The following is a 23,804-nucleotide window of genomic DNA, read 5'->3' as shown; positions in this document are numbered from 1 at the left end:
GGTCACTCTCATTTCATCGTGGAGAAACCGAGGCTTTGGAGTCTCCCTGACTTGCAGGCATCAGCCACTGGGTAGTGGAGGCTCTGAGACCAGAACCCAGGTCTGCCCCGCGCTCTGGCTGCTGGGCTCCGTGGAAGAACCCTACCCGTGCAAGAGGCGGAGTTTGAACCCAGCGCAGTGAGTAAAGGGGAGCCAAGGGCAGTGTCTTCCAGAGAGGGCCAGAGGATGGGTGAGGGCTGCGAAGTGACCTCACAGCTGCTGGGACCAGGGCAGAAGCCCCTGGGTAGGGTGTAGGGGTGGGGGTAGGAGTGAGGGGTGTGGAGGCGTGGAGGCGGGGTACAGAAGCAACAGGAGGGGGGCCTCTCTCAGCACCAACCTTTTCAAAGCGGCCCTCGACTCTTGGGGCTGCTGGCATGCGGGTTGCTCTCGAAAGCGGGGCGGAGGACGGTTCACAGCTGGAGGGTGGCGTAGGGACCCCCCCCCCCCCCGACCTCCTCCCCCGTACCGGGGCCGGGAGGGCGCACTGCCGAGCGGCGGCCACGAGGTGGCGCCGGCGCGCCGAGGAAGCGCGGCGGCCGCTTCTGGGCCGCCCCAGCAGCGGCTCCGCCGCCTCCTCGGAGGAAACAATGCGGCGCCTCCCCGCGTAGCGCGGCGCGGGGCCGGACACCCGACACCCGAGCGCGGGCCACCGAGCGAGCGGGCGGCAGAGCGGGCGTGGGGCGCCCTCGTCGAGAGCCATGGGCGCGGCGCGGTGCCGGGCGGGGGTGCGGCGCGGCTCGGAGGCGCGGGGGCCGGGAGCGCGGGGCCGAGGCCGCCTCTAGCCGGCACCGAGGGCGCGGGCCCGGGCATGAGGGCGCCCGCGGCGGGGAGCCCGTCTGCGCGCAGCGGCGCCGTCCCGCCCAGCGAGCGAGCCCGAGCAGGCAGACGCGCGGCCGGCGGTCGGGGGGCGCGCCGCCTCCCGGCCCCAAAAATGTGAAGCGGGGAGGGCGGAGACGCAGAGACGGCCGGGCTGGGCGCCCTCGCCGCCCTCCGGCAGCCGCGCCGTTCCGCTTCCCCGCCCGCCGAGGCCGCGCCGACTCTGCCGGCCGCCGCCGGAGCAGCGAAGCCGCCGAGCTCCCGCGCCCCCCCCCCCGACCCCCGCCTCCCTCGGACCCGGCTTCGGCCCGCAGCGGGTTCGCGGCCCGGACGCGGCGGGAGCAGGGCCCGGGACGGTGCGTCCGGCCTCGCCCGCGGCTCCTCGCCCAGACAAGTTTGAACAATGATCACAGTCAACCCCGATGGGAAGATAATGGTCAGAAGATGCCTGGTCACCCTGAGACCCTTTCGGTAAAGTTCTCTCCCGGATGGCGCGGGGAGGTCTTTTTCTCCGAGGGGGCGCTGGGTAGGGGTGGGCGAGGTCGTTCCCCGAGAGGGTGCCTGTCCCAGTGGCAGAGGGGGCTGTTCGTGCTTCTACCCTTGTGATGGCCAGTGGGGCTGTGACAGGGATGGAGCCGAGGTTCGGGTTCGGGTGGGGAGGGGTGGGCAATCTGAGACGTGTCTCGAGTTGGTCTAGGTTGGAGAGGACTCGGGATGCGAGGGTGGGCATGAGGGCAGAAAGCACCTAGGTTGTGGTCCTGGGCCTCGGCCCAGGGTGCCTCTTTCCTGCTCCTTGGGGTCCTTCCCACTTTGCAGACGGCCCCACCCGGCGGCGCGGCGAAGTTAGTGCGCTGTGCAGGGCGGCACTCCCCCCGCCCCCCACCGCCCGCCTGCGCGTGGAGCCCTGGGTTGAGTCCTCCACCTGTGCCACTCCTCTGCCCCGGCCTTCTGCTCGCACTCCCCTTCTCGCGGCGGGGTGCGGGTCTGTCTCCAACGGGAAGGTTCCCGAGATTGGAGCAAGGACCTCTCCCGGGCCAGCCGTTCAGCTGGGAATTCGACCCTGGATCGGCAGCAGCCGAGAGTTGGTGGCAGGGGAGGCGCTGCGGAGCCCAAGGGCAGCGGAACCCAGACCTCCGGGGACCTCCGAAGGCAGGAGAAGGGGAAGACCAATGCCCCCACCCCAATCTTCCACGGCCAAGGCTAGGCAGGGCTGGGGCCACGTGGGGCTGGCTGGTCCCTGTTGAACCCATCCCAGGGGCCCCCAGAGCCTGTCAGGGAAGGGGCAGTTCCTTCCTCTCTCTGGAGCCTGTGGAGCCTGCCTGCTGCCCAGGTCTGGGAGGAGATGCTAAGTGATGGGTGCCCAGCGGGATGGGAGAACCACCTTGCTCAGGGGAGGCTGGGCAGCAGAGGGCGCCAAGGGAGGGGTGGGGGTCGAACTCCAGAGGCCACAGGTGGGGTGTGGGTACCATCCACCCTGCAGGGGCAGGAACTGGGCAGGTGGATTTGGGTCGTGAGGAGGGGGGGTTTGAATCCCCGCCCCTGCCAGGGCCCCGGTTGGTCTCCTTCTCAGCCCCTGACGGGAAGATCATGGCTGAGGTGTCTGTGGCCTCCCCAGCTCCTCCTGGGTGGGCCGGCCCTGTTTTGTGGAGCTGAGGAGACCGCTTTGGGGATGGCAAGGATCATGATGGACCACCCCTGTCTGGAGGATACAGGAGGGGAGGATCGTAGAGCTGGTGATGCTGAGGGTATGGTCTTGGGCAGCAGACAGGGAGGCAGCTGGAGCTCTGACAGAAGGTTCCCATGAGAAGCAGGGCGAAGCAGGGCGGGAAGCGGCTGTCTCTGGAAAGGGCCTTACTCCTCCAGGGAAATCCTCAAATCCCTGGCTGACGCTGACTGTTTAGAGGGTCCTCTTCCCAAGTCTGCCGCCCCATGTCGACCCCGCCCTACAAGTCATGGGAGGGCCAGCCAACTGGGGTGTCAATCTCTGGCTGGGTAATTTCTGGTGCAATTGGAGGCGGCTGCAGGAGCCAGCACCACGGACAGCGCCCACTTCCGGGAGCTGCTTCCTTCTGGGGTCTTGGCTCTTTCCGGCTCTTATCTAAAGACAGGATTCAGAGGTGGGATTGCATAGGTTCCCATCCCTTCAAGTTGTGTGTCTTCGCCTAGGGTCTGTCTAGACTGCCCAGAGACCACAGCCACCCGTGGAGTCTTTGTGTCCCCTTCAGATGGAGGGTGGCTGCCTCCCACCACGTCACCCCTACTTGTTTTTAAGGACAGACTGGAGGCCCTGTCTCCTCTGTCTCCTTCTGGCAGGACCCTTATTCTGTAGTTGCTCCTGGCATGTTGCTTGAATAGATACATGAGTGGACGAAACCATTTTAACTTGAATCTACTGTGAATGGCCCTAGGATTGAGGTCTGGCAGAGAGAGAGGCAGATGAGGTGTGCTGGGGACTTCAGATTCTGGGTTAAAAGTTGAGACTCCTTTTTCACAGCAGGACCTGCAGCCCAGATCCCTAGCTCTAAATACAGTCCCACAGCTGTGGAGGGGGTTTGGGGAAGGAAGGGTCCATAAACTCGAGGAGCCTGTCCTTGTCCTCAGGCTGGGAGGACGAAGAGCTGATTCCTTCAGGATCTTCCTGGGTGTGCAACCACCGACCTCCTCCACTCTTTCTCTGGCTGCTGTCTTGAGAGCAGCCTGGCTTCATCTTGGGTTTGCAGAGCCCCATCCCCAAGCGTGGTGGAATTCAGTGAGGGGGCCCTCAGAGGTGAGGGGCAGTGTCCATTATGCTGCTCTGCCGTGGGGGTTCTGCACCCTCTCTGGTTTAACCTCTAACAGCTTCATTTAAATATGGGGTGGGAATTTTGTCGCGCTTTTATTTTCTTCTGCAATTGTGTGTTTTCTTTAATGGGCTAAGTTTTAATTAAATACCGCTCTGCCAGCTTCGAATAATGAAGATTAAAATGCATAAAGCAAGTCTTGCATGGAGATACAAACGAACGTGGGGTTGAGGCTGGCTGGTGGAGGGGAGAGGGCTGGAGGCCTCTAGCATGACTTGTGGGGCCTCCCCTGCACGAGCCTGGCTTCACACGAGATGGGCTTCCTCATCCTGACTGGGGGGGGCTCCCCTTTCATCTCTATCAGTGTTATAAGTCCCTCTGATCCATTCAAGGTCCCAGAACACCTCCATCTCTGGCCTCCCCAGTGCTGGTTAGTTCAGTTCTCCCGTTTGGGACCCAGCACCTGGTGTGGAAGCAGCAGGAGACGGGAGTTCCCTGCTCTCCCCCTGGGGCCCCCCCAGTGCCCCACACCTGAGAAACAATCAGATGTGTGTTGAAGGAATGAACAATTGTCCTGTTTTGGGTGGCTCTCCTGACCTGCGCCCTTTGAACTTGTGCATAGGTGTCCACTGGCTCTGACCGGTCAGTGCACACAACTACCACGTGCCTGCCTGTTAAAGATGTGGGTTAGGGAGAATCTGGGCCCTGCCCTTGTAGATCTTCCCCTCTGGTAGGGATGGGGGCACACGCCATCCCCCTCGAAGGTGATAAGGAGATGTTCAAGCCAGCTCATGACTGATGGCTGTGGCAAGACCCGTGTACATAGTGCAGAGCCGGGCCCGGGTGACTGATGGGATCCAGGTGGGTTTCGTCTGGACCGATAACTTGCCCTCTGGCTGGCATCAGCACCTGCTGTTTGCATCTGTACCAGCGGTTCTCAAACTTGAGCAAGGATCAGGATTGCCCAGAGAGCTTGTTCAAACACGTTGCTTGCACCACCCCCAGAGTGTGATTTGGTAAGCCCAGGAGTGGAGCCCCAGATTTTGCATTTCTAACAATCCCAAGGTGATGCCAGTGCTGCTGGTCTGGGGATCACGCACCGAGGCCGCGCTAATGAGCCAGGCTCTATCTGGAGGCTGGAACTTGCCCGAACTCTGCCTGTATCATTGTCCCTTGGGGTTTCATGCAAGGTTCTCGGCCATCTCCCAGTCGCGGAGCGCTCTTCATTCTGAGCTCAGCCCTGGATCTTCTGTCCCCATCCATCGTTCCATGCTCGCTCCCTCACCCACTCATTCGTGCAGAGCCCTTGCTGGGTGGGGGTGCTTCCCACTGGCCTGTTTCCGACCTGTCCTCTTGCTCTCTGCAGGCTCTTTGTCCTGGGCATCGGCTTCTTCTCACTCTGCTTCCTGATGACGTCTCTGGGAGGCCAGCTCTCGGCCCGGCGCCCGGGGGACTCCCCCTTCACCATCCGCACAGAAGGTATCTTGGTGGGGAAAGGGGAGGCAGCAGTGGGTGCCGGTGTTTGTGGATAGAGGGGAAGGAGGCCTTTGAACCAAGCAACTCAAGGGCTCCGTCCCAGGGATCCAGGCCACCTCATCTAGGGACGTGGGAATGGATCGGGACCTTGGCCTAGGCTCTCTGACCCCGCACACTGCTTTGGCTTTGGTCCTGGCTGTGATCATCGGGCTTCTTCTGACCCAGACTCTCCGGCCAGGGAAGGACCTTTGAGTCACGGCTTCCCAGGCATCAGAAGAGGCTGCTGGAGTTGCTTCCTTAGTGTGTGTGTGGAGGGGCGTGTTCTGAATATGATCCCTGTTCCTTTGAGACGCATACACTCTGTGCTTTTGACCCAGGCTGTGGCCACAGCCGAGGGGGCCGGGGCTGGGACGGGGGTGGGGGTGGGGAGAGGCGGAGGGCAGGCCAGGCCCTGAGCTCAGGTGTCTTATCTCTGAGATGTGCCACATTGTCCAGACCTTTGTGGCTCCTTGCCCATGTGACACTTGTGAGGCAGCGGAGCAGAGGTTCAGAGCACGGGCTTTGGGGATCCGATGGACCTGGTATGTACCCTGGCGCATTATTTCCCAGCTGTGTGCCATTGGCCAAGTCACTTAACTCGCCTATGGGATTGAGTGAGCCCATGGCATGGGGGTGTGATGGGCTCCAGACCTGGGAGACCTCCTGAAGACGGTCCCTCCCCCTTTCTCTTTCTACTCAGTGAAGAATGGCGAACAGTGCAGAGTCCAGCTTCATGGGTCCCAGGGGCTCTTCTGGTCACTGCGGGAGGGAGGAGCACAGGTGTTGGGGCAGCCGGGGCAAGTAGGTTTTCTGGAACTCTTCAGCGGGTTGGCTCAGTGGGCTCTGGGCTTGTCTCTGTCTGCAGCCCGCTTTCGCAAAGCCCCAGGGCCCAGCTGTGTGGCTGCCCTATTCCCAACGGCAAGTACATCCTCCAGGAGCATGGCTGTTGTCTCGGGGAGCGCTCTGAGGGGCACTTGGTATGCCATCTGGTGTCTCATCATTAGATTTGTTCCTTTGGTGTAACATGTACTTCTTTAAACTTGCAAAGCTCCTGGCAGGAGTTCCACCTTTATTAGTCATTCAAGCCTGAATGTAAATGAGTGTATCAGAGTTGCGCCAGTCTCTTCTGAGCCCCCATTTTCTCCTCCGATAAATGGGGACGAGCCCTGTGTGCCCAGGGTTGACGTGAGTCGTGCTGAGATAGCACGTGGCAAGGGGCTCGAGCAGCATCTGGCAAATAGTCCAAGCGCCGTCAATACTTATTGTGTTCGGTCCGAGACGGGGACACTGCAGAAAAGGTTGTTGAGGGGAACGGGTAGGGGTGAGGGGATGCTGGGGTTTCCGCCCAGGAGACGGGCGTGAAGGAGATTGAGGCTGGAAAAGGGGGCAGGGGCGGGTTGTGAAGGCGCACTTGAGGGGCGGCTTGGAGAGAGGTACTGGAGGTCTCTGGTCGATCGTGGGGGCCGTGGAGTGTGAGGAGACAGTGTCTAGGGAGAGGTGCTCAAGCCACTCCTGGAGAGGGTCACGCCTGCCTGGGGGGCTGCTACAGGGGCTTGAGGAAGCGGGACCGCCAGGAAGGTGAGGGATCCAGGAGTGGGGATCGGGGGCTGGGGGAGGAGGGGCGTGTGGCTGGGCTCCAGTCCTTCTGCTCGTTTCTCTGGCAGGGGATGGAACCAGTGGCCCAGAGTACAGAGGGCCTGTGGGAGCCCTGCCGAGCCGTGTACTGTGCAGCTTTGCCTGGTAGGGGAGGTGAGAGGCCAACCCCGACCAGATCTGTGTCTGAGGGGTGGGCAGAGCCCTGGAGGGGAGAGCACTTGCCCAAGGTCACCCAGTTAGATGAGAGGCATGTGTGTGTGTATGTGCACACGTGTGTGCCCGCGTACATGCTCAGGCTTTCCATCAGAGCGTAATATCCACAAGATGGACGCATCGCGCAGCCAGCAGCCGGCAACCACGACCAGGAAACGGCGCGTGAGCAGCCCCCGGGGTGCCCTCCCGGCTCCGCGCACCCAGTGCTTCCCTATGGGTGTCAGGACCCCGACTTCTCACAGCACAGGGCTTCGCCTGTTCTTCAGACGCCGTGAGGAAGGAATCGCATGGTGGCTATTCTTTCGTGTGTGCTGTTTGCTCTCCGTACTGCACCTGAGAGGGCCGTCCCCGCTGTGTGGCCGTGGACGTCTGTCCCCGCTGCTGTCGTGTGAACTCCGTTGTGTGAAGGGCCCGCATGGTGTTTACCCACTCTACTGGCAGTGGACGTTGCTCCCAGTTTGGGGCATGTGGCTGGTGATGCTAGGAACATCCTGGTCCCTGTCTTCTGGGGCACACACACATTTCTCTTGCGTACGCAGAAGGCTGAAGTTGCCGGGTCTCCTCTCTCGTGACATCAGTTCTCAGAGCAGGTTCAGCCGACTCAAAGGCTTTTCACATTTCCTGGGTCCCTGGGCTGGAGGCTAAGTGCCTAGAATGTGGAACTAAAGGTGGGGAGGGGGAGACACATGGGGAGGGAGGCCTCACCCTTCTGGAGACCTGACCCTGGCTTGGTCCCTTTCCCGATTATCTTTGTCCCCCTGGTTTCTTTCATGCCATGGGATGAAGTGGATTTTTTTGGAGAGACCCAAAAGCAGGGACTTGGAAGAGCCCCAAGTTTACATTGTGGGTTTAAAATCCTGATCATGCAAAACACGCCTCCTCCAAGGACACCCGCACGCTGTGCCTGGAGCGGCCCTGCAGGAACCCCGCCTGGGAGGTGCGAGCTTTTCTGCTGAGGAGCCACACGAGCGGAGGCCTGGGGCTGGAGGGTGGTCAGGTGGAAGGGGAGACTGGAGGTCAAGGGTGGCGGTTGGGTTGTGGCGTTGCATTGGTTCCCCTGTCTGTGCAGCCCCAGGACAGAATTGGGAGAGGGAACCTCTGGAAGGCACTGCTGTTTAGGGGGGGAGAAATCCTTGCACAAATCGGCAAACCGTCTGAGCACAAATGGGGGAAACAATCTGTTGTGTCCTGGCCCGTCAAGCCTGGCAGGGAAGTGGGCCCCCAGGACGAGGCTGGGGAGCTCTGGGAGAAGCAGGGTGTTCTCTAAAAGGAGGGGGGCCTGCCATAGCCTCCGTGGACGGTGGTCTCCCAGCGGAGGCTCTGGATTCCCTTCTAAGCTGGGTTGTATTTTATGATAAAGTTCTCTAGTTTGGGGATAAAAATGTAAGAGGCATCTTCTATATTCTGCATACTCGTCTTAAGATTTAGGAGGGGGAGGGAGGCTAGCAGGAAGCGTGACTCCAAGTCTGACCTGATTCCCTCTTGCTGTAGGTGGGCCTGCCTCGGGCCCTGGGGGCTTTCTTTCCCAGAGAAGGAGGGGGTTTTGCCTGTGCAAAACAGACCCCGGTGCCTTCTCCCTGCCTCCTGGCTGCACTTCCCCTCTCTTGTCCTAAGGAGGAACTTGCTCTCCTCTCAGGGGCAGGCGGTGGGATGTGAGCTTGTGTCTCAGGCCTCTCTCCTGATGTTGCCGTGGATTCCCCGAGCATGTGTGGCTGGCTCTTCCCGGTCTCTGTCTTGTCTAGAAGAGGTAGTGGCTAGAGGCCATCGCTGGGGAGAGGCCTGCAGGCGGGGGGGGGGGGGGGAGCTTGGCTCAGCTGTATGTGGCTGCCCTGAGGTTCCCCGGGGGCATGGCCCTGCCAGACCTTCCTACTCCCAGCTGGGATTCGAATCTGGGGAATAGCAGAAAAATATTTCCTTGCTCTGTAGCTGTCTCTGGCCTTGGACCTTGTTGTTAGAGAGCTCATCCCCTCAGAGGCTGGTGATGGGCGGGTGGGCCAGGGCGCAGGGCCTGCCCTTGTCTCCTGTGCTGCCCAGAGCCCCAAGCCTCATGACCTCAGCTGGCATCCGTGGTGGCTGTGTGCTGAGGGACACATGTACTCATTTCTCCAGCTGGGCAAACACTTAAGTCGCAGCCCCTATCTCAAGGGCCAGGGAGGTCTCTCTCATCTGGTGAGTGGGGGCTCCTTCAGTTTCTAGGAACCAGCAAGAAAGGGTTGGGGTGAGGACAAGGCAGGGGACAAGGGAGGTTTGGAGGGACAGAGGAGCTTGTCTGTGTCTGGAGGGATGGGGAGGGGCGGGGAGGGGCTGGGCCTGGATGGGTCATAAAACACCTCAGTCTGTAACCAGAAGGAGCCGTCTGTATCTCTCGGCCGGCCCGGCATTCCTTATTTATATGGAAATATGGAGGGAGTGCGTGTGAGTCCCGAGATGTGTTCCTAGGGCTTCACATTAAATACATTTCAATTTAGCTGACACCGGGAGCAGTAAGGTGACTCAGGGCCAGCCGGGGCTCAGGCTCCGCTGACAGTCGGGGATGGGTGGTGGCCTCCAGGGAGCCAGCCAGGGAGCAGATGCCACAGGAAGCTCCCCGGAAGCGGTGGGCAGTTTCCAGTCTGCGCCATCCAAGCCCCAGCGGTGGGGGAGGGTCTCGTGGTCTTGGTCCAGTCTGATGGAGGTGTCCTTACAGACCCATCTGAGAGCAGCAGTGTGTCTCCCTAGAGGCATCCCTAAGCCCTTGGGTCTTCTGGGGTCACTCTTTCTGTTGACGTGTTTAAAGAATTGGCTTAATCTCTCCTATTTGGGGCCATGCAGAGCCCCACAGATCTCCAAGGACTCCCCGGGGGGGCTTATGTGTCCCTGCTCACCTCCTCTCTGAGCTTCTGCTGCTGTGAGTTATCCTGCTCACTTTGTCCCCTCCTGTGTCGTCTGTGTCCCTGACATTGACCTACTGGGAAGGGCACCTTTCCCCCCAATTCCTGGCACAGATGATGGCTTGGGGGCTGGGACCACTGGGACGCACAGCAAGCGGATGACAGGTCCCTCCTGCGCCCCCGCAGCTGGAACCCCCCACCCGACCCCACATTGCCCTCTGGCCGCCCTGCCTCCCCCGCCTCTGAGCCCCTGTGCCTTTTCTTGCTCCTCTTCGCCCAGGCTGAACCAGAAATCTCCAGTCTTCTGACTCGATATGCCATCATTTCGCTTTCTCTCTGTCTCACTGCTCTGGACATTTAGACTCCTAGACTCTGCTCTGGCCCACCCAGGGGTTAGTAAAACAAAACTGAGCTTTCTCCCTAAGGGGATTCTGCTGGCTTTTATAGGAACAGTCTTTCCTTTTCTGTTACCCTAATCTCGAGAGGGGCAGATAAGGCAAGAGCCAAAACAGGAGTCCCGGCCCATAGAAACTCAGGGTTCTGTAGTCCAGTACCTCATTTATAGGAGGAGAAACTGAGGCCCAGAGAAGGAAAGTGGCATGTCCATCCATCCTGCACCCATGTGGTGGGTGACAGAGCAGGTGGCGTGCAGGCATTGTCACTCCCACCCCAGCCTGTCCCCCGCCGTGGTGCTGCCCCGGCTCTGCTTGGCTTCTGGGGCAGCTCTGGGCCAGATGAGGCCGCTCTTCTGCTGCCTGTGCTGTGGGGCTGGGTGCATGTGGGGGGGAGGGGGGCAGTGTCACTGAGGTTCCAGGGAGGAGCTCAGGCAGTGAGGAGGAGCCAGGGTAGCTAGGAGATGAGCTAGGACAGAGGGACAGCAGTGTGACAGGGCAGAGTGCCATGCCTGAGACATTCTGGGGAGCTTAGCACTGCTCCAGAAGCAGTGATGTGGGTTTGGCATTGTCAAGGGGCCGTACCTGCAGGAGCGAGCTGCTGCCCAGGCTCTGTGGTCCCGCTGGGCCTGTGTGCTCTGATCAGGTCATGTTCGGGGGGCCTTGGTTAACAAGCTCCGACTTAGGGTGTCCCCAGCTGCAGTCTTGCTCTCGTTTTCTCATGCCATACCTTTGAGGAAAGGACTGCCCGAGACTGTGCTGTAGCATTGGCTCATCAGGGCTGCCCAGGGAGGGTGGGCAGGCTGTGCACTGCATAGCTCCAGGAGTGGTACCAAGCAGCGGCCCGGTCAGATCATCTGATGTTCCCTATTTTTCTAGCTGAGACGATAGGAACCCCCACCCCCACCTTGTTTTACTCTGTGCTCCAAGCACCAGTTGAAAGCCACATACTACGTTTGGATGGATGATGGACTTGGGTGGGGGTTCCAGGGGTGAGAATGGTTTGAAAGACTAACCATCACCCCTAGCTCTGTGGAGTTGAAAGAGAGGGGGAGCTATTTATATCTTCTTGGACTGATTGACTAACTGGCTGAGGACTGAGCGAGTGTGCTGGGACGGAGGGGTGGAGAAGCTTGCTTCACTTAGCACAGTGGTGACATTGCCCAATTCCGACCGGTTCGTTAAAAATCCACCCAGGTTTCTGAGAAGTGAAAGTGGGAAGATCACTAGTTATTTCAGCTGCCAGTGCAGAGATGGGCTGGAGACTGTGTTTCTTTCCTTTCTTCCTCTAGATATGCTTTTTTTTTTTATCAACACCCGAACTCACCCATTTTCATTCTTGGGCAGCTGTGTGTGTGTGTGTGTGTGTGTGTGTGTGTGTGTGTGTGTGTGGTGCTGGAGTCAGGGACCCTAGCTTTCGTAAGGAAACCAGCTCCCTGTTGCTCCAGATTCCATGGCATGCGAGTGATGGCTCCCCGGCTCCTGGTGGCCTTCTTTCTGAACTCAGGTGGACCCAGTCCTCTGGGGAACACAGGAGGTGACTTAGTCAAGAGAGAAAGCGGCGAACACCACTAGACCTGGCCGGGCCCAGAGCCAGGGGGTATGGGGGACAAGCAAAGTGGAAATGTCACAGGCAGCCTTGGTAGCTGAAGCCTGTCTTAGCCCCCTACTCTCAGTTCAGTCCTAAACTTGGAGCAGGGGAAACCAGCCCCTCTGGCTTCTTCTCTTTTCCCCATCTCTGCCCCCCGGGTCCCTGTGGCCTGCCATGCTCTCTTCTGCCCCCTCCTGGCACTGTGACAGCAGACAGCAGATAGGACTTGGTAGTACTGACTTGAGTTGGGGCCCCAGAGGCTGATAATGCTGCTATGAATGTCCCTTGGCCACAGAGCCCCACTGCGGAGGGGTGGGGGCAGGGGGTGCGTGATGGCAGAGGCAGGCGAGAGCCTCTCTGAGCTCACCAGGCCTGGCCCCTTCTTCCTGGAGCAGCGTATGCTGCGGGTGCCCCAGCCCTTGGCTCCTGCTGTCTCCGAGCGCTCAGGCTGACTCATGGCTGCTGGTGACGGCCAGTCTTTGCCCAGGGCTTCTTGTAGCCACTGCCGCTGGCTGGCTGCCCTCCAGCAGGTTGGGAGTAGCAGGAGTTGGCTGTCTCTGCAAGCCACCCTCAAGCAGTGACCGGCAGGAGACGGGCTGCACATGGCCCAGGTCCCTCACCGCTGGGCAGAGGACTCTGGGGCAGACTTGACATCTGCTGGTCTCCCCAGGCTGGTGACTCGCCCTCTCTGGGCTGTCTCCCCTTCCCTGTGTCACCTCTTCACTCCCTCACTGGGGTTTCCTTTACCTCCCAAATGCATGACTTGTCCTTACATCCTTGTCCCAGGGTTTGCTTTTGGGGTACCCAACCTCAGGCCCTCCCCCCTCCCCCCCCCCCCCGCAAACCCCTGGAAGCACTCAGGTCGCCATGACTTGGCTCGTTTGGTGTGGGAGGTTCAGAACTGGCTCTTGGGCTTTGCAGGGAACCAAACTGGGGATGGCGGTGCCTGGACCTGAGCATCCATGGACCGTTAGGAGGGGGTTAAAACCTTCACATGAGGGCGCCTGGGTGGCTCAGTCGGTTAAGCATCTGCCTTTGGCTCAGGTCATGATCCCAGGGTCCTGAGATGGAGCCCTACATGGGCCTCCCTGCTCAGTGGAGAGTCTGCTTCTCCCCTGGCCCCCTGCCTTGTGCTCTCTCTCTCTCTCTTGCAAAAATAAATAAATAAAATCTTGAAGAGAAAACAAAAAACCTTCACATGATTTGACTGAGAGTAGGTGTACCGCTCCGTTCTGCAGGCGCTGAAACAGAAGCCCAGAGACGTTAAGATGATCTCAGTGCCACCCAGCTAGTAGAGAGCAGGGTTGGCCTGGGGTGGGGCCAGTGGGGGAGCCCCTGTCCTGCAGGGGTGAGGGGTGGGGTGGGCTCACTCTCCTGACGCCTCCTTAGCCTGCAAAAGCGGGACTGGGGTTGGAGTCATAGAGCCACCAGGTGGCTTCAGGTGGCCCGCAGGCCGCAGCCGAGCCTGACCGTGTGCCCGCACTCTGTCCGCAGTGCTGGGAGGGCCGGAGTCGCGCGGCGTCCTGCGCAAGATGAGCGAGCTGCTGGAGCTCATGGCGAAGCGCATGGACGCGCTGGCCCGGCTGGAGAACGGCAGTGAGCCGCACCGGGCTGCCGGGCGCTTGGCCGCGGACAGGTAAGGGGTACGTGGAGGGGGAGGGGCCGTCAGGGTGGAGGAGGGGGTCACCCCGGGTGCTGGTGGGCACCGTATCAAAATGTGCTCCCAGAGCAGGGTTGGGGGGCCCTGTTGGGCAGCCGCCTGCCTTTCGGCTAGCCGTGTGGAAACATTTAAGAATGCAGAAGCAACCGGTGTTACAACCCCGAGCACACGCCCGCCCGCCGCCATACTTAACAGCTGTTACCCTTTTGTCATGTTAGTGGCCTGACGTCCTTTTTTCCTTTTAACTAAAAATCGCAGACAAAAGCTCGAGGGCCCTTTGGGGGGTGGCGCGGGGGGGACAAGGGGCTTCCTGAGTTAGGCGTCCGTTCTTCGAGTCCGCGGTAACCATTGGCATATGCCTCCTTTATACGCACACGCCACACACACACACACACACACACACACACCACAAACACGGGGTGTGGGGTGTTTGCTGGCCCTATGTGAGTGGATCCCACAGCACCTTTCCTGCACCTGCGTTTTCAACACGATAGCCTGGGGCTCTGTCCACGTTGACGGTCACGTGTGGGATGGGCGTATGAGTAACATGGCCCCGCGGTTGTCCTCTACCAATGGGCCTGGGCCATTTTTGCCAGAAAGAATTTCTTGCTTTTTTCATTCTAAATATTCCCCTACTGAGTCTGGAACATCCAGAGGTCTCTGAGAGTTGGTGCTGTGATCCCTGTGCCTCAGCAGTGGCCCCAGAGCCCCTGTGTGAAACCAAATCATGTGTGTTGGGTGTGTGACTGATCTGGGACCCCCGAGAAGGAGGACGTGTGAGGTCAGGGCCATCCTGATGGGGCGCCTTGGCCCTCAGGCTCGGCTGTGGAAGGCGGGGCTTGCCGCCCACACCGCAGGGAGATGACCTGCACTTGACCTCTTTTCAACACTGGGGTTCCTCGTGGGGTGGATTTGCTCCGTGTGTTCTAACTGCTAAAAAGTAAGTTTGAAACCCACACTTTACACGATTTAGCAAAAGCTGTACTTTGGCCAGTGTGACTTGCTAAAATTGTTCTACTGCTGAAAAATATCGTTGAAATCCACACTTCCAGACAATTTGTAGGAAAGCTGTGGCCCAGTCGGTATGTGTGATGGAAAAGCCAAGGCTCCAGGCGTTTCCTGTTTGGAGTTTGGCTCAGTCGGTTAAAGTGTTGGTGGGCCGGTCCTGGTCACGGCGGGACCCTGGCTGGCCTGAGGCAGGGGGTGTGGGTGGCGGACCCCTCCTGTGGACTGGGGTTCCTCTGCCCCGTAGTCTGCCTAGGTTGGGCTCTTGGCCATGACACCATCTCACAAAGGCCCTGCCGATGGAATGTTCTGGAGGCCCATTTGGGTCACTGGATGTCGGCGTGGCTGCTTTCATATGAGGTGGCATTTACCAGAAGCTCACCCAGGGCCTGGCTTCACCCTTATTGTGTCGTACCTCAGTCATTGGTCCCAGGCCCGCTTTACGGGTGCTTCCTTTTCTGCCACAGTGAGGGGGGAACTGAGGTCCAGAGAAGGTCAGGATCTCGCCCAGAGCTGCACAGCTGCTAAGGGGCTGACCTGGCTCTGGGCCTGGTCCAGCAACCCCAGAGCCTGTGTTTCCCCCACTGAGCTCTTGATAGCCATTCACGAAATATGCGGCTGTGTGGGGGTTAGTTTTTATTCCTTTGCAAGACGTTTCAGATCAAAGAATTCACAGCCCAGGGACAAGATACCCTTTGTTAGCTCTTTGCCTTGATTTGTTTTGGTTTGGAAAACGTAGGCACTGCAATGACAGTCCGGGGGCCACGTGGTGATAGCGTTGGGTGCCTCTCCCAGGGCGTGCGTGGCTCCTGAGCGGGCTGCGTGACCGGGTGCCGGGCGGGTGCTCTCTCAGCATCCTGGACGAGGATCTGACAGCAAACTGAACTGATCGGCTCATGAAGTATGTCTTGGACCTACTAAGTGCCAGGCTTGGCCAGCGGTGTTGGGGCCCAGAGAAGACTGGCAGGAACCAAGAAACAGAAATAAGGAAGACACGTTTAGTCACTGTGCCTGCTCTGAAGGGTTAGGGACAGAAGGCACTAGTCACACGGGGAGGTCTGGGAAGCCCTTTCCGAGCTGGTGGTACTTAAGCTTGATTCTGTGGGAATCAAGCAGCCAGCTGTGGGAAGGAGCCAGCTACGGGAGGAGCTGGGAGAATTTGAAGTAGAGTGGGCAACAGGTACAAAGGCCCTGGGGTAGGCATAAGCTTGGTATGTTGGAGGAAAAGAGCCAACGTGAAAGCCAATATGGCAGAGCAGCATGAGGGACAGGAGAGGCCCACAGGGCATGGGGCAGTGGCTTTGTCAGCTGTGGTGAGACCCTGGGACACTATTCTGAGAGGTGTGGGAATTTGCCAGAGGGCTTACCACCAGGGAGTACTGGGACCTGACTTCTTTTTAAAAAAGAGCTCCAACCAGTGTGAAGAAGGGAAGCCCGGGAGCTGGTGGCAGAAATGGGGAGGAGGTAAAAGGATTGGGCTCCCCTGGAGCTCCTTCTGGGGCACGAGATCATTTTCTCCTCTGTGCAGAGAGGCCACTTTCCTCTCGCTGCCTGTGCCGCTCTAATCCAGCCCCTCACCCTCATGGCATCTTTTGCCCTCTCCTGCCTGCCCCCAGCTGTGCTGCCACCTCTCTGGGCTGCTGGCTCAGCCTCTGCCCACAGGGCTGCTCACCAGGCTGAGGGCAGAACACCAGGCCACTCTGCCTCCACGAGCATCCTGCTGTGGGGGGCAGAGACCAGGGTCAGGCGGCCTGTCTTTTTGGGCGGGGGACCTACTGTCAGCTGGTTCAGCGCCTTCTCTGGTTTCTTCCAGTCCCGGCCTCTGCCTCCCTCCTCCCGCCCCTGCCCTGCCCTTCATCCCCTTCAGAGCAGAGCCCGCGCCACCTCCTAGCTCCGTCCCGGAAAATAGCAACCATCCATCAAGACCAGCGGAGCCCATCAAACCCCACAGGCACAGCCATAAATTGCAGGGACATTGTTGCTTCTGGTTGCAGGGAGAGAAATGGTGGGTGTGTTCAGGGCATGGGGGGATGCTGCTTGCTCATGCCTCGCCTGTGCACAGACACTCCAGCTCCTGCCCCATCTAAAGCCCCTGGACTGACCTATCCGGGCTAGGCAGGCGGGAGTCCGGCAGACGCGCGCTGCTGTGTTTCCAGCAAACTGTTCACCTGCACTTGGAGTCCTCACTTCGAAATGATCCGTGGCCTGAACAACCCCCACGGTCCTCCCCCGGCCCTACTGGAAGCTTCTGGACTGTTGCCTCCTACCCATGGTTGGTATGTCCTCAGGGAAAGCAAATTTGCTTTTTTAGCCTAGGAAAACCTAATTAGGGGTTATTTGCAGATTTGCTGCGAGTGGCATCATATTATGTATCCTAAAGCCAAACAGTAATGATCTCCGAATTTCCCATAAGGCGTCTCTGCAGTAGCAGAGACGACCAGCATCTTAGGCTGTTGTTATTCGAGTCAAATAGGAGTCCGTATCTGCTGGACGCTTCTGTGTGTGGAGTCTGGGCCGGGGTTTCTAGACTCTGTTCTCAGAGGGACCCTGCTGGGGAGGGGCAGCCGCACCCGGCCCTGTGCACAGCGAGAGGCTCAGCAGGGCTGTGTTGGCGAGTCCGAAGCTCACTGCAGTGAGGGGCAGACTCGGGGCTGCATCCTGGCTGCTGCCTGGCTGGGGGGGCTGGGCCGGCAGCAGGACATGTGACTGCTCTGAGCCCTCCTCGTCCCTGTCCTCATCTGTCCGTGAGAGAGAACGCTGGGCGGGCGGGGGGCAGGGGGGAGACCCTGCCTCCCCCTCCAGCCCCCTCCCCCTCCCCAGCCCTGTGGTTTCTCTCCCTTCCCCGCTGGGTGAGCAGAGAGAGAAGGGGCGAGCTGATCACATTTGGGAGGGCCTAGAATCCCCAAGGAGGAGAGGGGGTTTGGGGTGAGTCTGCTGGAAGTGGGGGCGGGCGTTTCAACAAAGTAGTAGGAGCCAGGTGCTCCAGACGGAGGCAGTGAGCAAAGCCACCTGTAAGGCTCCCATGTGGGAGGAGGGGCTAGAGGACCTGGTGGCGGGGTGGGGGAGCGAACCCTGAGATTGAGGGCTGCGAAAACCGTCTACAGACTCTATACTCCCCGGTTTATGTCTTCGGTCTCAAATATCCGCATGCCTGCCCAGCTGGGTGTCCTGGGAACAACTCAGATGCGGCGTGTTCTGGACACACCTGAACCCCACTTCTCCCCAGCCCTCTCCCTCAGGCCATGCCAGGCCCAGCCTTTCCATCGTCTGGACCCCCAGCCTTGGCGTCAGCCTCGACCCTTCTCTCTGTCACTTGTGTCCCGTTCGTCAGCAAACTGTCCCCACCTTCAGAAGGTGCCCAGAATCCCACCTCTCTCCACTGCCCACCACCCTGCCCTCCTCCCACTGATTCCCAACTCAGCAGCCAGAGAGATGATTTTAAAATACCAATTCCGTCAGGAGCCTCCTCTGTTCCCCACCTCCCCCGTAGCTCCCTGTCCCACCCAGTGGCCCATGACCCCCATGCCCCCAGCCCCCTTGTCTATCTGGCTCCTCCCCTGCTGTCTTCCCACTTGCTCCCTGGGCTGCAGCCCACCAGCCTCGGCACTGTTCCTGCAGCACAGCCATCTCCCTCTGGGCCTTTGCACAGGCTGTGCCTCTGCCTGGAATGCTCTTGTCTCCGGTCTGGCCGGGTGAAAGAATCCAATTTCTTCCTCCCGCGGATTTCTCCCCTGACTTCCTTCAGTTTTGGCTCACGTACCGCCAGCGGGCCCTTCCCCAAGGACCTGTTTCGAACTGCGCCCCGCCTCCCACATTCCCATCTCACCCCGTGTATTTCCATGCTTTGCTTGTCCGCTGTCTCCAGAGCTGGAACAGATGCCCTGTGAGGGCAGAGTTTCCTGCCTCTGTCACTTCTGGATCCCAGAGGTCAGTCAGCAACCGTCGGGGGAAGGCAGAGAAGAGCGGCAGCGCGCGCCCTCGGGTGCCCTGGGGGGTTGTGCCTGTGCCACTGGGCGCGGCGGGACAGCAAGACAGAAGCCAGGGGCGCTGTGGCCACCACCAGCCACCCCGGACGAGTTCCCGTTCTGGAAGCCGAGGAGGTCGGCCCATCTGGGAGGGCCCGGTTACTGCCGCGTGGCCTGTAACGACCTGCTCATACCCCACTGGGAATCTGTCTTAGGAAGAGAATCCTAACTTAGGAACAGGCGTATGAGCAGCTTGGTCCTTGAGGCCTTTTTTACGCTGTCAAAAAGTGTGAGCAGTGGGGCACCTGGCTGGCTTCGTCGGTGGCGTGTGCAACTCTTGATCCCGGGGCTGTGAGTTCAAACCCCGTGTTGGGTGTAGAGATGACTTAAAATAAAATCTTAAATTTTAAAAAACCTCACGGAGTTGGAGCAACCATTGGAACGCCCCCCAGCGAGGAGGCAGCACGCGGACCGTGGCGGCTCTGCTGGGCGCTGCTTGTGCCGCCATCAGATGGGATGTGGACAGGGACCGGCAGGGATTCTGGGGGTAGGGGACGGCGTGAAGGGCAGGTTTCACAGTTACGAACAGAGTTGGACTGCGAGTGTGCAGAGTTCAGCAAGAACCCAAGTACTGATACTCAGTGCAGCACGTCACGATCCCTGTTCCTGGGTAAGGGGATGAGGGTTTTTCCAATTTCCTTATGAAAAAAAAACCTCAAAAAATGCTTCTAGACATTCTTGGCCACCTGTGGCCCGAGCCAAGAGCCTCTGGGGTCTGCGTGGGAATGTGGGTGGGGGGGCAGGGCAGAGAACAAGTGACCCAGAAAGGCAACTCTGGGGACTGCTTTCAAAGGCTTGCCTCAATGTTGTCACACCCCATGCAGGGCCCTCCCTCCCAGAACAGCCTCTGGCTGGAGGTCGGGTCACTGCTCTGGCCCCATTGCTGGAAAGAGGCCAGACTGGTGGCGAGGGACTGGGTTAGCTGGGTGACGGGGTCAGGATCAGTCAGCCCTGCAGGGTGGAAACCTAGCCACTGTGACGGGTGTGAATGGGTTATGTGTCCTAACAAAGACAGAGACTCTCAACATCCCAAGTATTTGCCGTTCGAAAGACAGGGTGCACCTGCTCTTAGGCTCTCAGTGTGTCTTTAATAAAATATACATAGGAGATATTTTAGAAAATCCTCCAGGGGAAAGCCAGGCCCTGAGATGTGGGGGCTGGCATCCAGCTCTTGTGTCCCCCTGCCCAGCCTCAGCATCCTGGCTCTGTCCCACTCAGGGGCACTGATCACTCTCCCAAGTGCTGAAACCACACATGGCTCAGCTCTGGCTGTGTTCCTGTCAACAGCGGGAGACGATCCATCCTTCTGTCTGTCTGTCTATTTATCTAATATAAACGTAGATGTAGGGATGTGTGTGTGCATTTCTCGGTGCAAGAGAGAGAAGTGCTCTCTGTTCTTGCTCGGGGAGGGGCTGGCAGATCCTCTGGGGCGTTCAGAGCCCCCCACAGCATCCGGCAACCCGGATGGGGGCAGAGGGAGCCGAAGAAGCTGCGGAGGGGCACCGAGAAATTGGGGGGAAGGCTGGACGCTGGGGCTGGAGCTCCTTATGTCCCGTATGGTGTGTGTGAGAGGGGACAGACAGACAGTCACAGAGAACATGTCTCCCTGTCCACGACACTCGTGTCTGTGTTTCCTGATAAGTGTGGCTGTGGGCACCTGGGTGCAGAGTCTCCAGGTTTTAAAAGGAAACTGACTGGTTTCATGATAAAATAACAACTCCCAGCAAGCATGCTGGCCAGCTGCCGGAAATCGATACTCTGTTAATTGAATGCAACCTTCATAAATCATGGGAGGAACACGAAATTAAACCTCCTTCCCCAGGCGTCCAGGAGAGCCTGTTCAAGGGGCCTGGGAATGAGGGCCAAGTGGGTGATGGTCTCAGGGGCTGAGAGGAGGGAATGGGGCATCTGGGGGGCCTCTTGGGGGCCTGACACGAGGGGGTGACTGGAGCTGGGCCCCAGGGGAAGGAGCCACTGTGCCCCAGCCCTGGGTGGCGGAAGGAGCAGAGCATCTCCGGGGGCAGTGGCTGGCTGCAGCAGGGGTGGCCGTGGGGGGCCGTCTGGCTCCAGGAGGCTGCCCGTGCTAGGCAGGAGGGGCTGGCGGTCTGTGGGCATGAGGTGAGGGATGCTTGGGCCAGAGAACGTGGAGTACTGTGGATACTGGAGAATTCTCCAGGAGGCTCCCCAGGGCCTGCACAGCCCTATGGTCCCGAGAGCTGCGGCAGCCACGGGACCACCACATTTGTCGGAGGTGGCGTGTGAAAAGGTCCCAGGATTCTTGGTGGAGTATCTGCCCAGCTGCGGGGGGACGGTGGGACCCATCGGAGCCGATGCCCCAGTGGTCCTAAGAGCTTCCTGATAATGTAGAAGCCCCTTCTCTGCCCCTACCTGGCACCCACAGTTTGCAGGCTGGGGCTGAGAACCTCACTCTCCTCTTGCTGACTGTGCCGCAGGGAGCGGCCGCCTCGGGGATTATCTGCTGCTCCAGGGTGAACAGCAAAGGCGCCTCCTTCGGGGCCCTCTCTTTAACCTCCAGCCTGCCCTCTGCCCACCTCTCCCTGACGTGGCCCTGGGTCTCCGCTACTCCCGCTCAGGCCACCCTCTCAGTAGACCCCTTCAAGCTCTTCTGGTTTACCCACCAAAGCATGCACCAACGATAAAACAGGGAGGAATAAAAATAAGCATCAAGTAGGAAGGATAAAGGGCCCCCGGTCACCTGCACCAGCATGGGCAAGGCTGGGTGCCTCGTCCCTGCGAACTCCCTGCCTTGTAGACACAATTCCAGCTCTCAACCCTGGTAGCAGGCCCTACAGGGTTAGGAGTGGTGTTGACGGGGAGATGCCTTCTGCTAGAGCTCTTCTAGCCTTCACCACCTGCCGGGGGTACTGAGGGCTCCGCCCCCACGATGTCAGTCCCTAGCTCAGGGCCTTGGTCCTGCTCTCCTGCCTCTGTGCCCACCCTTAGGCACAGACCCCTTGCAGGTGAACTGGTACCTGATTTTTCCACATTAAAGCTATGGCCCTGAGTGAGTGACTCAGCTTGGCTGTGCCTTGGTTTCCTCCTCTGCACAATGGGGCCCTTAGAAAGAACCATGACGTTGTCGGGACAACTATCGGGGGCCCCGTCGGCTGGAGGCCGCCCAGCCCCGACTTCCCAGTTTATTCCCCTTCTTTGTGTGTCCCAGGCTGCTGTCCTGTTGTGGTCTGTGGTCTCAAGGCATCTGCTTTCGCTGTCCATTTTATAAAAGAGCATCCCAGGGAGAGAGGATGGATCGTAGATTATTTGACAATAGGCAGCGCTGCCCAAATGCTAAGCCCGGTTGAATAACAGAGACGCCAAGTCATTCCGATTTAAACAAGCTGAGCTCGTGAAATCAGACAGATGCCACCTGCGCTATTTAGAGCCCTCACGGGTGATGCTCCCGGGAAACGCTTATCGGGTGAAAATCCTCCAAAAAGGGATGTGCTTTGTTCTGCGGTCGGACATTTGAAAGTTCTTTTTGGGGACAGTGGACTGCTGTAGGTAGGGAACGTACGCGACCCGAGCGTTTGCTGAGCCTCTGCTCCACGCTGAGCCGGGCTCTTCAGCCTTACGTCGAATCCTGGGAGTCCCTCTGAGCTAGTCGAGATTATCCAGCTGTTATAGGAGCTGACCGGAGTTCAGAGAGGTCAGGTAACTTGCTCAAGGTCACACAGCTGCCCGTTGGAGTCAGGATTTGAAGCCTGGACCTCTGACTCTGAGGCCCTCCATCTTCCCAGTCTCTGCCTAATGGGGAGAATCAGCCGCTCCGGACTGGAGAGGTCAAGGGCGGCGTGTCTGGCCGTTCTCGTCTCCGCTGAAAGTAGCAGCAGGGGACGCTTGGGCTTCAGCAGGCAGAGCCGTTAGAGGGGTTTCTGACAGCGGGGGCCCGCGAGGACCTGGACTCTCCCTTTATTTTTTTGAATTTCTTTTGTTAGTTTTTTTGTTTTTGTTTTTTTTTTTTTTTTTTCCAAAGCATTTTATTTATTTACTTGAGAGAGAGAAAGAGAGAACACGAGGCAGAGGGAGAAGCAGACCCCCGCTGAGCAGGGAGCCCAGCATGGGGCCCCATCCCAGGACCCCTGAGCCAAAGGCAGACGGTTCACTGACCGAGCCACCACCCAGGCACCCCGCAGACTCTCTTTTTGTGATGGACTAAAAACCATTTTCCCTCAATTTTGCAGACCGTGATGCATTTGTTTCCTTGGGCTGCCATAAAAAATGACGGCAAACCGGATGGTTTAAAACAATAAAAATGATTTTCTCTCTCGGTTCTGGGGGCTGAAGTCTGAAATCCAGGTATCAGCAAGGCCTCATTCCTTCCTAAACCCCGCGGATCCTTCTCTTCCCTCTGTCTCTTGGTTCCTGGTGGCCCAGGCTTCCCCTGGCTCCTGGCGGTCTTCACATGGCCTCCTCCTCAGGACACCGAGGCCCAACCTGATTCAGCATGACCTCATCTCAACTAATTACATTTGTAAAGACCCTATTCCAAATAAGGTGACATTTTTTGTGGTTCTGGGTAGATGTGAATCTACCACAGGGAGGGGGGATGTTACTCAGCCCCGCGTGGGGATGGAGCTCTGGGCACATGTCCCATGCTGGGCATTAGTGCCAGGCTCTGTTCAAAAGCACGTTCCTGCCCTTGAGGGCTCAGGACTCCACTGGGACTTCTTCTTTTTTCCTTTATTTCCTTTTTTTTTTAAGGTTTTGTTTTTGGGGTGCCTGAGTGGCTCAGTCAGTTAAGTGTCTGCCTTCAGCTCAGGTCATGATCCTGGGATCCTGGGATCGAGCCCCCCCATCAGGCTTCTTGCTCAGCAGGGAATCTGCTTCTCCATCTCCCTCTGCCCCTGCTTGTGTGCTTTCTCTCTCTCACTTACTCTCAAATAAATATATAAAATATTTTTTAAAAAAGATTTTTTAAGTCATCTGTACACCCAACCAGAGGTGTAGGGCTCACATCTACAACCCCAAGATAGAGAGTGCCATGCTCCACCGACTCAGCCAGCCGCCCCCCACCCCAACCTCCACTGGGGGGTTTCAAGCCGGCCACTCACAACCATGTCCCAGCACATGGGGGACTCAGAGGAGTGACCTCGCTCCCAAAGGGTGGCCAGAGCAGACCCTCGAGCGAGAGACCCCTTCAGGAAGGCTTGAAGCAGGGTCCCTTCCCAAGTCTCCAGGGACCGGGCAGGACCTCCCACTTGTCCCTGACAAGGGTTGTTTGTGCTCTGGGGTCTCTGACTAGAAGTTGGGAGGAGTACGCGCTCCTTCCCCGCCTGGGAGC

At 58.8% G+C, this 23,804-nt stretch overlaps 1 protein-coding gene across 1 annotated transcript in view; it reads left to right on the top strand.

Annotated features, from left to right (window-relative positions):
- The first annotated feature begins 673 nt into the window (after positions 1-673).
- MGAT5B (alpha-1,6-mannosylglycoprotein 6-beta-N-acetylglucosaminyltransferase B) overlaps positions 674-23,804 on the top strand; it is a 65,254-nt gene continuing 42,123 nt past the window's right edge. The window contains exons 1-3 of the mRNA XM_059150352.1: positions 674-1,326; positions 5,002-5,114; positions 13,307-13,448. Of these exons, the coding sequence (XP_059006335.1) occupies positions 1,259-1,326; positions 5,002-5,114; positions 13,307-13,448 (323 nt within the window). The 5' untranslated portion in view covers positions 674-1,258. The remainder of the gene's footprint in view (positions 1,327-5,001; positions 5,115-13,306; positions 13,449-23,804) is intronic.

This window comes from Mustela lutreola, chromosome 15, assembly GCF_030435805.1.
Source record: "Mustela lutreola isolate mMusLut2 chromosome 15, mMusLut2.pri, whole genome shotgun sequence".
NCBI lineage: Eukaryota > Metazoa > Chordata > Mammalia > Carnivora > Mustelidae > Mustela > Mustela lutreola.
The sequence above is the reverse complement of the archived record's forward strand: the minus strand, read 5'-3'. Positions and strand labels throughout refer to the sequence as shown.